At 45.8% G+C, this 16,513-nt stretch overlaps 1 protein-coding gene across 1 annotated transcript in view; it reads right to left on the reverse strand.

The window, feature by feature from the left end:
* LOC119951162 (gastrula zinc finger protein XlCGF26.1-like) overlaps nt 1–14,013 on the reverse strand; it is a gene marked incomplete at both ends in the record, with an annotated part of 38,595 nt that extends 24,582 nt beyond the window's left edge. Inside the window, one exon of the mRNA XM_038774190.1 lies at nt 12,800–14,013. Within this exon, the coding sequence (XP_038630118.1) occupies nt 12,800–14,013 (1,214 nt within the window). The remainder of the gene's footprint in view (nt 1–12,799) is intronic.
* Between the last annotated feature and the right edge of the window lie 2,500 nt (nt 14,014–16,513).

Raw genomic sequence — 16,513 nt, forward strand, 5'->3', positions numbered from 1 at the left:
GTTATAAACAGACAATATTACCTGTTGTCCAACCTGAAACTCTGTGGAATGTACTGTTCTGTCGAAACAAGCCTTGCTCTGTTTCTCTTTCTTTCCCAATTTTACTGCGGCTGCTAACTGAGCTGACCTAACAGTTTCCACTAATTGCTTTACTGCTGTCTCGTGTGTGAGGGCCGTCACTTCTGGGCTGGTCATGTCGAGTCCTAAAAGGAATTCAGAACCTTTCATGGGGCGTCCGGTCATGAGTGTGTGTGGGGTGATACCTGTTAAAGCTGAAACAGTATTCCTTAAAAACATAAGTGTGAATGGGAGCACCGAATCCCAAGTTGTATTGTTTTCCTGGACCATCTTTTTGAGGGTCGATTTTAGAGTCCGATTCATGCGTCCCACTATTCCGCTGGACTGGGGGTGGTACGCAATGTGGAAATTTTGTTTAATGCCGAATATGGTCAGGACGTTCTTCATGACCCGTCCTGTAAAATGAGATCCCTGGTCCGACTCAATACTTCTGGGGAGTCCCCATCTAGTAATGATGTGGTGTGTCAGGATCTTTGCGGTTGTTTTGGCTGTGTTTGTTCGAGATGGGAATGCTTCTCCCCATTTCGTAAATGTATCAATGACCACCAAAACGTATTTATAGCCATTCCTGCAAGGGAGCAATGGACCTATAAAATCGATCTGGAGGTTTGTCTAGGGGCCATTAACGGGCCGAGTGTGACTGAGCTGTGCCTTCTTAGAATACCTCTCCGGGTTATTCTGTGCACAAATCAAACAATTTTCAATGTAATGTGTTACATCCTCTCTCAAATCTAGCCACCAACAGAGCTGTCTCAGGTGGGCTGTGGTGGGGTCTATCCCTTGATTTCCATGACTGTCATGGAATAAGGCAAATCATTTGATTCCTGTCCTTTTCAGGAGCCACATACAATTTATCTTTGAGAACCACACCATCATGTGTGGTCAGAGCATGTTTAAACTTGTCGTACGGGGCCAAAAACTTTCCTCTACTAATCTCCCTGAGATTGCAGTCCTGTTTTTGGGCCTGTACTAGATCCTCGATGTCTGTCTGTGAGACCTGAACTGAACTCACAGGAGCGCTAGCTGGGGGTGTCCAAAAATGTCCGTGCCTGGAACCTGCTTTTGCCAGTGCGTTGGCTTTCACATTTCCAGGGGGATTGACCGATGATGACTTCTTACTTTAATTATGCCATAAATCCTATCCTTTGCCTGTTCTAGGATATGGCGGAGCAATGGGGCTGATGGAAAGGGCTTTCCATCTGCGGAAACAAAACCTCTTGTCTTCCACAGGGGTAGGAAATCCGTCAAACTGTTGCAGACATATAGACTATCAGAATATATATCTGCTGGGCTGGGGAACGAATCTGGGTGGTCCACTATATATGCTATGGCCGCGAGCTCTGCTGCCTGCGTGCCTAAGTGACCGGGTAACTTTAAAGATATATCTTCTAATGCACATCCCTGCGCATCCTCTACATAGATGCCGCATCCTGTAATGCGCTCACCATTTAAAACAGTGGATGAACCATCCACATAAATCTTCAAGGGGGTACATGTGTCTGTGTGCTGGGGGCTTTGAGTTGAACTTCCTATCTTTCTGGGGGGCGTCATTGCAATGAAGGGTCCTGTGTTGTGGAGGGGGGCTACTATCTCGCAATCATGGGGTTGTCCTCGGTATTGGAGATTGTCTGCTAAAAAGGTGTGTGTCTTAGTCCGTTTCACTATGATGTCCCGTCCTTGAAAATAAGTGTCCACCAAGCTGCTTTAATTTTGCTAACTGAACCGTCCTTCAGTCTCCGTCCAATAGAAGCTGTGTGGGGGTGTGTACGAAAAGTACTGTACTGCCCAGAATACTCCGTGTAGGTGCCTTTCGCAGGCTGAAAATCCTTGCTCTACTGAGTCTAAAAGTCGGGAGGCATAAGCCACTGGTCGTAGCTGCTTGTGCCGTTCCTGAAGGAGCACGGCTGAGAGGGTCAGATCTGTGCTTGCTACCTCAATCGCATAGGGGGAAAGCGGGTCTGGAACTTGTAGTGCAGGGGCTGCGCTAAGGGATTTCTTTAAATCGTCCACAGCCTCTGTATGCTGCGGAAGCCATTCCCAAGGGGCTCCTTTCTTAAGGAGGTCTGAAAGTGGGGCTGCCTTTGTCGCAAAACCATCGATATGGTTCCGACAATACCCAACCAGTCCTAAAAATGACCGGAGGGCTGAAACATTTTGGAGAAGGGGCAATTTGACGATCGAGTCAATTCTTTTGAACTCGATCTAGCGTTTGCCGTGCGTGATGATTGTACCCAAATACATCACTTTATTCTCCAATAGGTGGGCCTTTCTGGGGTTTACTTTACATCCGATTGAGTGTAAGAGTTGTAGGAGTTCAGACAGAAGTGTGATGGGTTCTGCCTTAGTGTCTGTCTGCAGTAATAGGTCGTCCACATACTGTACCAGACATTCGGGTCGGGAAAATTTTGATAGTCCATTTGCCAACTGTCGGTGGAAAATGGAGGGTGAGTTGTGGAATCCTTGTGGGAGGCATGTCCACGTGTACTGCTGACCTTTAAAAGTGAATGCGAATTTGTATTGGCACGCCTTCGCTAATGGGATTGACCAAAAGCCATTGCTAATGTCCAAAACCGTAAAATATTTGGAGTTGAGTCCCTGCTTGAGCAAGGTCTCGGGACTTGTTGCTACCGTGGGGGCTAATGCTGGGGTAACTTTGTTGAGTTCCCGATAATCAATGGTCAGACGCCATGATCCGTCGGGCTTCCTCACTGGCCAAATAGGGGCATTATTAGTGGAGGCTACTGTCCTTAGTACGCCCTGCTCTAATAAGCTCTCTATTACCTTTCCGATTTCTCCCTCCGCTTCCAGGGGAGATCTATACTGTCTTTGTGGTCTCGGATCAGGTCCTGTAATCTGAGCTGGTCCAGTCATCCTGCCGCAGTCATGCCGGTGACTGGCAAATGCTGCCCTGTGTTTGTTTAAAACTGCCCTAACCTGTTTGTCCGTGCTGAGCGTGGTCGGGTCAAAACAATAGTCGCCAACTGCGCTAATCCTATGTTCGTACTCACCTACTGTGAGCGTTGCGGGTGCTCTTTCAGACCTTGCCATTCGCCAGACACACTGATTGACTGGAGCGAACGACAGGCTGTGTGCATTCATAAAATCAATGCTGAGTATGTGTTCTGCAGTGTGGGGCAGATCAGTTATAACAACGGGGTGTCTGGTGGAGATATTCCCTAGCTGGATTGGTACAGGGGCTGTAATGGTTCCTTGCTGTGAGTGTCCTGTAAATCCGGAGTGTTATTGTGGCTGTAGTGGGCCACATGTTTGCCTGTGGTGTACTGGAGGAATTAATGGTCGTGCGGTAACCTCCTGTGTCCCAGAGTAATTCTATGGGATTTCCCCAAATTTTCAATGTGACTACCGGTCGTCCGGATCTGTCCCAGAGGGTATCACAGACCCAAGTGGGGGAGCCCGAACACTGTCAGTCCGTTCCGTCCACATTGGTCTGTCCTGAGTGCGTCCCTATACTGTGAATAGGCTTCGCTCTGTTCCTGTTCAGAGTGCCTGTCTGCTGGCCTCTCTGAGGTTTTTGTGGTGCATTGCATTCCCCAGCAAAATGCCTTAACTATCCACAGTTAAAACATTCCTGTGACTTCTGTAGGGGGCTGTTCTGTCCCTCATTTACCCATGCGGGGTTTTGGTGCGCTCTTACTGCTTGAATGTCTACCTCGGTTTGCGCCTCCTCGGGCTTCTTAAATGCTGTCTTATTGTGCACAGATTGCTCCCAAGCGCGGGACAATCTTTTCAAGACCCATTTTTCATTATGGGCCTCTTCTGAGGGGTCGTAATTAGAGCAGGCTTTCTGTCCTGCCACTGTGGCATGGGAGATGATAGTGCGGGTCCATTTATCCATGTTATCTTGGGTCAAATGCGCGCGGTCTAATTCACCAAAACCTGCAGTGAAGTGAATCCACAGCCTTCCTGCAAATGCTGTGGGGTCCTCGGTTTTTTTCTGCCTACACTTGTTTAGGCCTTCAACTGTTATACCCTATCGCATCCAAAATAGCTGTATGCATTTCTTCGAGGGTGCCTCCTCCAACGTTCTGTGGGTAGGGAGGGCTGCTACTACCGATGAGTCTAAACTCAAAACTGAGCTTAACCTGCTCTCGTGCATCAAGGCCGTACATGGTCGCCTGCTGTTTAACTCTTGCAAATAATTGGTGGGGGTCTGAAGTGGGGAGGAACGGAGTGATTTTCTCACACGTGTCCCTTAGTTGAGTCACGGTTAAGGGGGTGGTGTAAGTGATCTCGGGTGCGCCGTCTGCGGTTGCTTTTCGTTGGGTGACTGGGTTCATTGGTGCGGGTGCTATCTGATCTGTGGGGGGTTGGGGCACTTTCCTTTCCTGCTGCGTTTCTAGCGCGCACGTTCCCTGAACATATCGCTGCGTTGTCTCGCTTAACTCCTGCCAATCTGGTGCATTCTCTTCCTCTAATTGCGTTCCAAAGGTTTCTTGGAAGCTATTCTGCACAGAAAGCAGAGATTGCAGCTCCGCAATCTGTTTCCTACACTTAGCATGGTCCACTGTGCTTTGCCTTTGCTCAGTGGTAGCAGCATGGAGTGCCCTTAAAGCTGCCTTCAGGTCGCTACACTGCTTCTTCAGTGTCTCTACCTGCTTCTCTGATTCTTATCTTATCAAGACTGCACGCTGCACATCCTGATAGGCTTTTTCGTATTGTACCTGGGAGCTGCTCAGATGGGCTAGACAAGACTGGTGTGCCCTCTTGGCATAATCCACCTCTCTATCCTTATCTGCCAACTTTTGCCTTAATTCTAAATTCTCTCTTTCGATGTCCCTGACATCCACTTTGCTCATTCTATTTCTCTCCTCTAAATCTGCTCGGAGTGTCCTGACGACCTCCTCTGTGCCTCGCAATTGTGCCAAGCAGGACACAATTGCCATCGGCTTACGTGCTTTACTCAAACCTTTCTTATGAATTTCAGACAAGTTCTCCCACCAAGTATGCCCTATACTCCCGGGACCTGTCTCCTCATTCGAACAAAACTCACTCCAAAGGAGCCATCCTTTCCCTTTGAGGTACTTCCTGATTCCAGCTCCCAAACGGGACACTGACCTACTCTGCTGCTGCTGGTCGCTGTGACCACGAACTGCTCTGGGTTCATGAGGCGTTCCATTGCCTGCATGGCCATCTCTTCTATCTTATGCTCTCTTTTAAATTTGGAACGAAGAATAAGGCAGTGCTATAAAATACGGGTACGGCTTTCGCTATTCTCCGAATTATAAACTCCCGACAGTTTGTCGCAACAAAAATCTCTCAGTTTTACCTTATAACCCTGTTAGTTACGCATGCAAAAACACACTTCCGAATTATGAGGATTGGTTTGAACTACTTGAACACTTGTGGTTTTTCCTTTTACCAATTGGATTTTTGATTCAAATTGCTGGGTTCTCTCGGAGTGGGGGGGGGGGGGGGGGGGGGCACTTCTAATTGAGTCCCGTCAGAGTTCGCCACTAAATGTTGCTCGTTCTGGGTGAGTGTACTTTACACTCAATTTGGCTGTTTTATTCCTTAGCTCTAGAGTCGCCAGGTATCCTTATGATATCGCCACAAGATTCAAGTTCAAACCAATAACTCAATATACCAGTTAGTAAGTTCAAACAAGACACGTTTATTCTAATAGTTATCTACTACTTATGCATATAAAACTAAAAGACTAGGCTATTCCTACCACTAACAGGCCAATACTTATCTGGAATAAGGGAACTGCCGGATCAGGGAACAATGGCCTCTTGCTTTGTCCTTGATCCACAGGCTTCCAGTTGGTGTGGACTAAAGGGGTCAGGAGTGCCTACTCTCGCAGCGTGCGTTGTATGACACTTACTTGATGGTGGCTGCTGACCAGGCCTCTCCTTCTCAAGGTCTTCTGCTGCAAAGGTGTTCTGCTGGGAGGGCCGGCTGGTCAAGAAGAAAGAATCAGTCCTGGGACCTGACTTTTATAGGTCCCAGGGGCTTCGCGTCCTTCTGGGCGGACCCTCTCTAAACCTGCAATCGATTGGGTCTCTTCCCAATTGATTGATTTGAATTTCCCCAATAACGGGGCTGTTCCTCGATCACCGGGCAGTTCCTTCCACCTTATTGGTGTCCTTTGTCTCAGACTCCACTGGCGCCGGGATGTCTGACCTTCTATAGATTGTAGCGATTGCAGTTCACTGTTGTGTCCATTGTGCCTGGGAATCGCCGTGAATCGCTCACTTACTATGCGCAGCTCGTTAGTTACAATTCTGTCTGGTTTCTGTAGCAGCTAGAATACAGGGGATTCTGCAAACTGCTTGTTTCTTTGCCAATGTCCATTTTTCCCTGTAACATTTGCGTTCTTCCATTTTGTGTGAGGAAGTGGCCAACCCAGGTGGCTACAAACCTCAGTATATTTATTTGTTATATATGACTTCATTTTGAATTGAATAGCTCTCGAGTCTTCATTCTGAATAACTCTGAAATATACACCATTGAATTGCAAACATTACTGACCAAGAAAAGAAAGCATGTCTCTGGGTAATACAAATCCCATGAATCTTTGTTAAGATTGACCACAGGTAGCTTTTAAACAAAGTCTAATATAATTAAATGGAAGTGAATTGAGAATTATGTGTTGCTTATATTTGACCCCTCTGTGGTTTGGTGTGAAACATTCTGCAGCCTAAATACCGTTCATGAATAAGAAAGGAGGGGTGACAGCAAATCCGCACTGAGCCTGGATTTCCTCATCTCCCTGAGTGGCTTTTCCTCTTTCTCCATCATGAAGGCCGAATTTATCAAAAATGTGGTTCACTTAAATCTCTGCCATTTCCTCTAATTCAGTGACAGTATTGTTTCTGTCTGTCGATACGACCACGCATTACCATTAGATATGTTTCGGATGGTGATTGAAATGTTAATCTGCTTCTACAAAGTCATTAAATTCTTTTGTGAACTGAGCAAACTACCAAGATCCGCACTTTGTTTTTTCATGCATGGAACGATCTATGTGGACTGTACGCAGAACAATACTTTTCACTTTATCTCGATAATAAATCAAATCCAAACCAAGAGACAGTTTCTTACGCGTCTTCAGATTGAACAATGAGCCACCTTAAAATTATTCATTCATGGGAGGTCGGTGTCACTGGCTGGGCCAGCATTTACTGCTCATTCCAATTGCCCTTGAACTGCGTGTCTTGTGAGGCTATTTCAGAGGGCACTGACAAATCAACCACAACATTGCTGTGGATCTGGAGACACGTGTAGGCCAGGCCACATAAGGAGAGCAGATTTCATGAAGTACATTAGTGAATCAGATGGGTTTTTACAACAATCAAGAATGTTATCATTATACTTTTAATTTGATACTTTTATTCAACTTCAATTTCACCATCTGGCACAGGCAGATTCGATCCCAGATCCCACAGCATTAACCTGGGTCTCTGGTTTACACGCCCAGTAACAATACCATTACTCCAATGCCGAGCCCACATATTCTTGACAGAACACGATGTCTCGTGTTGTGTTCTGTCTTGTATTGCAATGATTCTACAGAACTGCTGGTGACTTAGCTAGAACGATGATTTATTAATGTACATGTGGTAAGGTAATGACCAGAATGCTATACAGACCAAGTTATCACAGAGTTACATTAGACTCTCTTGGAACTGCCCTTATGTGCGACTGGCCTCATGTACCCCTTACAACCTTCTGCTGGTAGCTGGATGTCACCTGACTGATGCATGACACCACCTACTGGTGAGAGGTCATACTGCTGAGTACATGTAATATATACAGGCTTGTCACCACATCTTGTAACTTCTCAAAATTATCAAGTAATTTATTTTTCAATCAAATTCTGATAGCTCTGCAGTTTCTGGAAACATTTTGGTTGATCGTATTATTTTAAAAAATAAAGATCTAGTCTTTGCAATATAATTACCTAACACACCAATTCACTAATGTAATCAATGTTCACTACTGAATAATCATTAATTTAATTATTGTTTTTTGCTGTGAAATTAATATAGTTAATATAGAAACGGTACAGAAGGTGAAATGGCTGCAGGAAGCCACATGTTAAAGGTACAAAAGGGCTTCCTTGACCTTATTACCAATGACAGTGAATACACATGAAAATTACAACTTTAAAACTAAATGTGATCACACATGGTACTTACAGTTTCCGACATTACAACAGTGAATATATTTCAAAAGAACTCCATTGGCTTTAAAACACTTTAGGAGGTCCAGTCGTAGTGAGAGATTTTATAGAAATGTTCATTTGTTCTAACTGTCCGCAAACGAGGATATATTACATTCGGTGTCCTTACCAAAATGATTGATAAAGATTGAGTCTTAATTTTGTGTAATAACCACGTCATTGACACCATTTTGGAGACTCTGAAACTCCAGACACACCATATGCACAATTATTTGTTGTAAAACACAGCTAGTTGTTGTGATTTGGAATGCATTGTTTATAAATGGTGCTGGAATCTCATTGAACTGTAACTTCCAAAAGGGAATTTGGTACATTCTGAAAAAGAAAACAAAATAGTCGAACTCTGGGATTAAATGGGTCGCTGTACAAAGAGCTGGAATGGGAGAAATGGGCCAATTAGACTCCTCTGTGCTCCAGGAGCCTTGTGCACATGTAAAGGGAGTGATAACAACCTGGAACCTACTGCCTATGAGGGTCGGAGATGCAGAGATGACGGAAGGATTTCAATAGGAAATTGGACGGGCACTGAGAGAAATAAACCCACAGGGATTCGGAGAAAGAACGGGGCAATGGACAGACTGGCTTGCTCCACAGAGAGCCAACATGGTTTCAAAGGGCTGAATGGCCCCATTCACCACCCTCCAGATGCTGTGATCTCAGGAGAGAAATTCAGCTGCTCCATTCACTCCAACTAACTGGAGTCTCTTATCTCTGGTGTCATTCTCGTAAATGTCCTCTACACCGTCTGTAAGAACTTCACACCTTTCCTAAAGTGTGGGGCCCATATCTGGGGTTCCATTCTAGAGGGATAGAATTGAAAAACACGGAGGAAATGTTCAACTTGTTTAGACCCAGGGTTAGACTGTACTGGGAGCACTGACAACATTGGTGATCTCTATTTAGAAAAAGTAAATAGAGACACTGGATAAGGTGGAACAAAGATTCATAATATACAGAGCTGAGAGCATTTAACAGGCTGGGGCTGCTTTTTTCTGGAAAAGAGAAGACTGATGGGTGACCTGATGGAAGTCTTTAAGACTATGAATGGATTCAATAATCCAATAGGAATTTCAGTCGAAACCTCTTTACCCAGCGAGTGGTGAGAAAGTGGAACTCACTCCCACAGCGAGTGGCTGAGGTGAACAGCATGAATACATTGAACACAAAGCTAGATACATGCACGAGGGAGAAAGGAATAGAGGGAGATGCTGATGGGGGAGATGTAGAGGTGTGTGGAGGATCATGTGGAGCACAAATACTGATACAGACCATGGCTAACCTCAGCCGGTATGGGAATTTAACCTGTGCTGTTGGTGTCACTCAGCATAAACCAGCCATCCAGACAACTGAGCTAACCGATCCCCATGTAAATCTGTAATAATTCCTTAAATATTAGTGATTGCCTGTCTCCCACCATACTATTTAATGTAGTTTCCCAGTGCACCTCAGACAACTTGCCCCTCGTACCCTGATAGTTTTCTTCTCTGAGAAGTACCAAGATAATTTAACAAAACAATCATGTAACTACCTTAGATCATCTTCATGACAATGTGGCATGATTTTTGGGGTTTCCAAACGGAAGAGAATGAAACATCTTATAACCGCCAACAGAATGAACAAAATGCAGACTTGGATGTAATTGAGAACCGAAACAATAACAGCAGAATCCAATCCCTGTAATCAGTTGTGAACTTGTTGGTGTCTCAGAAAGTGCGATGAATCACTAAATCCCCTCACACATTGAGAGCAGGTGAACGGCCTCTCTCCAGTGTGAACTCCCTGGTGTGACTGCAGATCGCATAACCGAGTGAATCACGCAAATAGACGTAAACGAGTGTGATGTAATCGGGAGAATGGAGACATGGCTGCAGGATGACCAGGGATGGCAACTGAATATATTCAGTGTTTAGGAAGGACAGCCAAAAAGGAAAAGGCAGTGGAGTGGCAGTGCTGGTTAATAATAATCTTTATTAGTGTCACAAGTAGGCTTACATTAACACTGCAATGAAGTTACTGTGAAAATTCCCTTGTCGCCACACTCCTGCACATGTTCAGGAATATTGAGGGAGAATTCAGGATATCCAATTCACCGAAGAGCACATCTTTCGGGACTTGTGGGAGAAAACCGGAGCACCCGGAGGAAAACCAGCAGACATGGTGAGAATGTGCAAACTCTGCACAGACAGTGACCCAAGCCGGGAATCGAACCTGGGACCCTGGCGATGTGAAGCAACAGTTCTAACCACTGTGCTACCCATGACGTCCATGGTTAAAGAGGAAAATAATACAATAGTGAGGAACGGTATCAGCTCCGACAATGTGGAATCTGTATGGGTAGAGCTGAGAAACACCAAAGAGCAAAAAACTTAGTGGGCATCTTATATAGACGGCCAAACTGCAGTGGTGATGTTGGGAATGGCATAAAACAGGAAATTAGGCTGATTGTAAAAGTTTTGATAGGTATGTGAAGAGAAAAAGATTGGTGAAGACAAATGTAGGTTCCTTACAGTCAGAAACGGGGGAATGTATAATAGGGAACAAAGAAATGGGTGAGCAAAAAAATACATACTTTGGTTCTGTCTTCACAAATGAGGGCACAAATCAGATACCAGAAATGTTGGGGAACGCAGGATTTATTGAGAGGGAGGAACTGAAGGAGATCAACATGAGGAGAGAAATAGTGTTTGGGAAATTGATGCGATTGAAGGGTGATAAATCCCCAGGGCCTGATAATCTGCATCTCAAAGTACTTAAGGAAGTGGCTCTAGAAATAGTGGATGCATTGGTGGTCATCTTCCAGGATTCTATAGACTCTGGAACAGTTCCTGCAGATTGAAGGGTGGTTTATGTAACTCCACTATTTAAAAAGCGAGATAGAGAGAAAACAGGGAATTATAACCAGTAAATTCGATAATCCATTGTCAAAGATTTCATAGCAAAGCACTTCGAAACCAGTGGCAGGATCGGACAGAGTCAGCATGGATTATGATGGGGAAATCATGCTTGGCGTATCTATTGGATATCTTCAAGGGTGTAACTGGTAGAGTTGACAAGGGGGAGCCAGTGGATGTGGTACATTTCGACTTTCAGATGGCTTTCGACAAAGTCCAGCATAAGAGACTAGTGTGTAAAATTGAAGCACATGGGATTAGGTGTAGTCTCTTGAGATGGATAAAAAAACTGGTTGGCAGACAGGAAACAAAAAGTAGGAATTAATGGTCTTTTTCAAATGGGCAGCCAGTGACTAGTGGGGTACCGCAGGGATCTGTGCGAGGACCCCAGATATTCACAAGATATAGTAATGATTTTTCTTTTCAAATTTAAACTATCCAATTTTTTTTTTCCAATTAAGGGACAATTTATCATGGCCAATTCACCTACCCACCACATCATTGGGTTATGGGGGCGAGACCCATGCAGACAAGAGGAGAATTTGTCTCCACACAGACAGTGATCTGCAGCCAGGATTGAACCCTGGTCCTCAGCTCCGTGAGGCAGCAGTGCTAACCACTGTGCCACCCTATATATTATCAATTTAGATGAGGGAACAAAATGCAATATCTCCAAATTTGCACATGACACCAAATTGCGTGGGAGGGTGAGCTGTGAGGAGGATGCAGAGATCCTTCAGTGTGATTTGGACAAGTTGAGTGAGTGGGCAAATGAATGGCAGATACAGTATAATTTGGAGAAATGCGAGGTTATCCAGTTTGGTACCAAAAACGAGACAGCAGACTATTAGCTGGTCATAAATTAAGAGAAGGGATGTGCAACGAGACCTGGAAACCCTTATACACCAGTCACTAAAGGTCAACATGCAGCTACAGCAGGCGGTAAAGAAGGCAAATGGTATGCGAGCCTTCACTGCGAGCGGATTCAGGTACAGGAGCAGGGATATCTTAGCGAGATCATACCTGGTATATTGTGAGCAGTTTTGGGCTCCTTATCTGAGGAAGGATGTTCTTGCTCTAGAGGGAGTGCAGAAAAGGTTTACCAAACTGACGTACGAGAGATTGAATCAGTTAGGTTTGTATTCGCTGGCATTCAGAAGAATGGGGGAGCTCATAGAAACCTAAAATATTCTAACAGGACTTGACAGGGTAGTTACAGGAAAGATTTTCCCAATGGTGGGGATGTACGGACCAGTCTGAGGATCCGGGGTAGATCATTTTGACAGAGATGAGGAGAAATTTCTTCAACCAGAGAGTGATGAGCCTGTGGAATTTGTTACCACGGAAAATAGTTGAGGCCAATACATTGTATGTTTTCAAGAAGCAGGTGGATGTAGCACTTAGGGCGAAGGGAGTCAAAGGATATGGAGGGAAAAGCGGCATTAGGCTATGGAGTTGGATGATAAGCCATGATCATAATGAATGGCAGAGCAGGCGCAAATGGCCAAATCGTCTCATCCCGCTCCTATTTTCTATGTTTCTATGTAATCCCTTCCCACACTAAGAGCAGGTGAGTGGCCTCTCCCCAGTGTGAACTCGCTGGTGTCTCTGCAGGCCAGATAACCAAGTGAATTCCTTCCCACACTGAGAGCAGGTAAATGGCTTCTCCCCAGTGTGAACTCGCTGGTGTGACTGCAGGCCGGATAACCAAGTGAATTCTTTCCCACATTGAGAGCAGGTGAATGCCTTCTCCCCAGTGTGAACTCGTTGGTGTGACTGCAGGCTGGATAACTGTGTGAATCCCTTCCCACAATGAGAGCAGGTGAACGGCCTCTCCCCAGTGTGAACTCGCTGATGTTGCAGCAGGGTGAATGAATCAATGAATCCTTTCCCACAATGAGAACATGTGAATGGCCTCTCCCCAGTGTGAATTCGCTGATGTTTCTGTAGGGTGGATGAATAAATAAATCCCTTCCCACACTGAGAGCAGGTGAACGGCCTCACCCCAGTGTGAATTCGCTGATGTGTCTGCAGATTTACTAACTGTGTGAATCCCTTCCCACACTGAGAGCAGATGAATGGCTTCTCCCCAGTGTGAACTCGTTGATGTTTTCGCAGGATGGATAAGTCAATGAATCCCTTCCCACACTGAGAGCAGGTGAATGGCCTCTCCCCAGTGTGAACTCGCTGGTGTCTCCACAGGGTGAATGAAGCACGGAATCTCTGCCCACACTGAGAGCAGGTGAATGGCTTCTCCCCTGTGTGAACGCGCTGGTGTGACAGCAGGCTGGATAACTGTGTGAATCCCTTCCCACACTGAGAGCAGATGAACGGTCTTTCCCCAGTGTGAATTCGCTGATGTCTCTGTAGGGTGGATGAATCAATGAATCCCTTACCACACTGAGAGCAGGTGAATGGCTTCTCCCCAGTGTGAATTCGTTGATGTCTCTGCAGTGTAGTTGATTCAATGAATCCCTTCCCACACTGAGAGCAGGTGAATGGCTTATCCCCAGTGTGAACTCGCTGATGTCTCCGCAGGGTGAATGAAGCACGGAATCTCTGCCCACACTGGGAGCAGGTGAATGGCTTCTCCCCAGTGTGAACTCGCTGGTGTGTCTGCAGGTGAGATAACAGAGTGAATCCCTTCCCACACTGGGAGCAGGTGAATGGCTTCTCCCCAGTGTGAACTCGCTGGTGTGTCTGCAGGTTGGATAACCGAGTGAATCCCTTCCCACACTTGGAGCAGGTGAACGGCCTCTCCCCAGTGTGACTGCGTCGATGAGTTTCCAGCTCTGATGGGGCTCTATATCCCTTCCCACAGTCTCCACATTTCCACGGTTTCTCCATGTTTAGGGCCGCCTCGTGTCTCTCCAGATTGGACAATCAGTGGAAGCCTTGTCTACACACAGAACATGTGCACTGTCTCTCCTCACTGTGAATAGTGATGTTTTGTCAGGCTGTGTAACTGGTTGAAGCTCTTTCCACCGTCAGTTCACTGGAACTCTCTCACTCGGGTGTGTGTTGTCTGTTTCCAGTCACACTCATGGTTAAAATCTTTTGAAGCCGACAGATTGGACAAACATTTCTCCTTCTCGCCGATGACATTCAGAGCCCGCTGATATCTAGTTCAAAAGGAATCCATTGAGTTTGTCACATGTAGACGTGATGTTTGACATTTCTGTCTATAATTCCTTCTCTTCCAATATCCTTTAAAAACAATTTACAAAAGTCATAATTGTTAGCACAGGATAGAAATTCAGAGCAGACAGTTCTAGTTGCGATGGAACATTATTTCCTCTTTTGTTCTCCAAAAGCTGTAAATCTCCATCCCACACAATCTCCCTCCATTCTCTCTCTGTTGTATCTAATATTCACCCTCCCAATTCTCCTGAAGGTGCTGATTCATGTTGAATGACAGATCCACGGTCAGCTCACTGCTTCCTGACCAGGACACAGAGATTAGAATAGGAGCAAGAGTAGACCATTCAGCCCACCGAGTCTGCTCAACCATTCAATGAGATCCTTGGCCGATCTACCTCAGCACCATTTTCCCACACAATCCCCATATCCCTCGATATCGTCAATATCTAGAAACCTATCAATATTTGTCTTTAACATACTTGATGACTAAGGCGCGACATTCCTCTGGGGTAGAGAATTCCAAAGCATTCCCGCATCCGAGTGAAGAGATCCCTCCTCACCTCAGCTTTCACTCTATTTTCCTACCTGTTCCCCATAACCCTTCATTCCATTGTCAATAAAATATCTGTCAAACTTGTGCTTCAATATTTTCAATGACCCCCAGATACAACTGGTCCCTGTGGAAGAGAAATCCAAAAACTAACTACCCTCTGAGGAAAGAGATGACTAGAAATCTCTAACATAGCTGCAATTGTGTATTACAAGACAAGAAATAATAATGCATTCATTTTATTACAAACTGTAAATAATATATCTAATCTGTTGCAACTGGCCTGGCTTGAGACAATTCACACCTCTTTAAACTGTGATTAATCCTCTCTCCAGTCGCCCCATCTGGACCTGTAAAGACTTAATTACCGGCAAACAAGATGATCAGAGGATTAGACAGGGTGGACAGTGACAGCCTTTTTCCTCGGATGGTGATGTCTGGCACGAGGGGACATAGCTTTAAATTGAGGGGAGATAGATACAGGGCAGATGTCAGAGGTAGGTTCTTTACTCAGAGAGTAGTAAGGGCGTGGAATGCCCTGCCTGCAACAGTAGTGGACTCGCCAACACTAGGGGCATTCAAATGGTCATTGGATAAACTTATGGATGATAAGGGAATAGTGTAGATGGGCTTTAGAGTGGTTTCACAGGTCGGCGCAACATTGAGGGCCGAAGGGCCTGTACTGCGCTGTGATGTTCTATGTTCTAAAGAGTCGCATTCAAAGTATCATCTTGCATCATTGGCTGTGTTTGTGTAACCTTCCTCTTCACTCACCTGATTAAGAAGCTACACTCTGAAACCTCGTGATTCCAAATAACCCTGTTGCTGTCAGACTTCTCCCTGAGCCCAGCCCAGTCCAAGGCGGCATCTCCACATTCTGAACAATGGGGAACAAGCCCCACCCACTCACTGAAACATCGCCCCGACAAAGATGAGACACGCGCATGCGCCCTGATGCACATCCAATAAAGATGGCGGCCGTTAACCCGAACCGAACATGAAGAGCTGCAGCCCCGCTCAATACAAACTGGGTCCCGTAAACTATTCCGAGGTTTCCGATTGTAACATCTTTAAACAACATTTCCGCCCACTCCCCCGATCTCTCGCTCTCTCCATATTGTTAAACGTCCATTACCGATTTCGAAAATGAAAAAGACGCCCTTCTACACCGCCATTACCCACACTGCGCATGCTTCAATCACAGCGAGCCCCTCCCCTCATTCACTCCGATTGGTTGGAGGACCAGCCGCTCCCAGTCGGCCTTCAGCCCCACTTCTCCTCTTCCTATTGGTCCGGAGCTGCCGTCAACCGCCCGAGCATTGTGACGGTTGCAGACGGTGAGAGCGGCCACAGGCTCAGGCTGACTCGCTGATTGATCAATAATAACATTGTTCTACATTCGGCTCTGGGGCCGCACTCGGGATTTGTAAATCCCGCCCCCGACACTAACCTCTCATCTGACACCTCACAATGCCCGGGCAATGATTGACGGCTGATCCGGAACAAGAGGAAAAGGGGATTGGTTGGAGGACCAAATGGGAGAGGCTGGGCCTCCAACCAATCAGTGACTGAGGGGTGCCGGTTCACAGAAGATGCAACCGCGCAGGCGCACGTGCCAACACAAAGGAAGGTTTGTTTCCTCAATTT

Source organism: Scyliorhinus canicula, chromosome 17 (assembly GCF_902713615.1).
Source record: "Scyliorhinus canicula chromosome 17, sScyCan1.1, whole genome shotgun sequence".
NCBI lineage: Eukaryota > Metazoa > Chordata > Chondrichthyes > Carcharhiniformes > Scyliorhinidae > Scyliorhinus > Scyliorhinus canicula.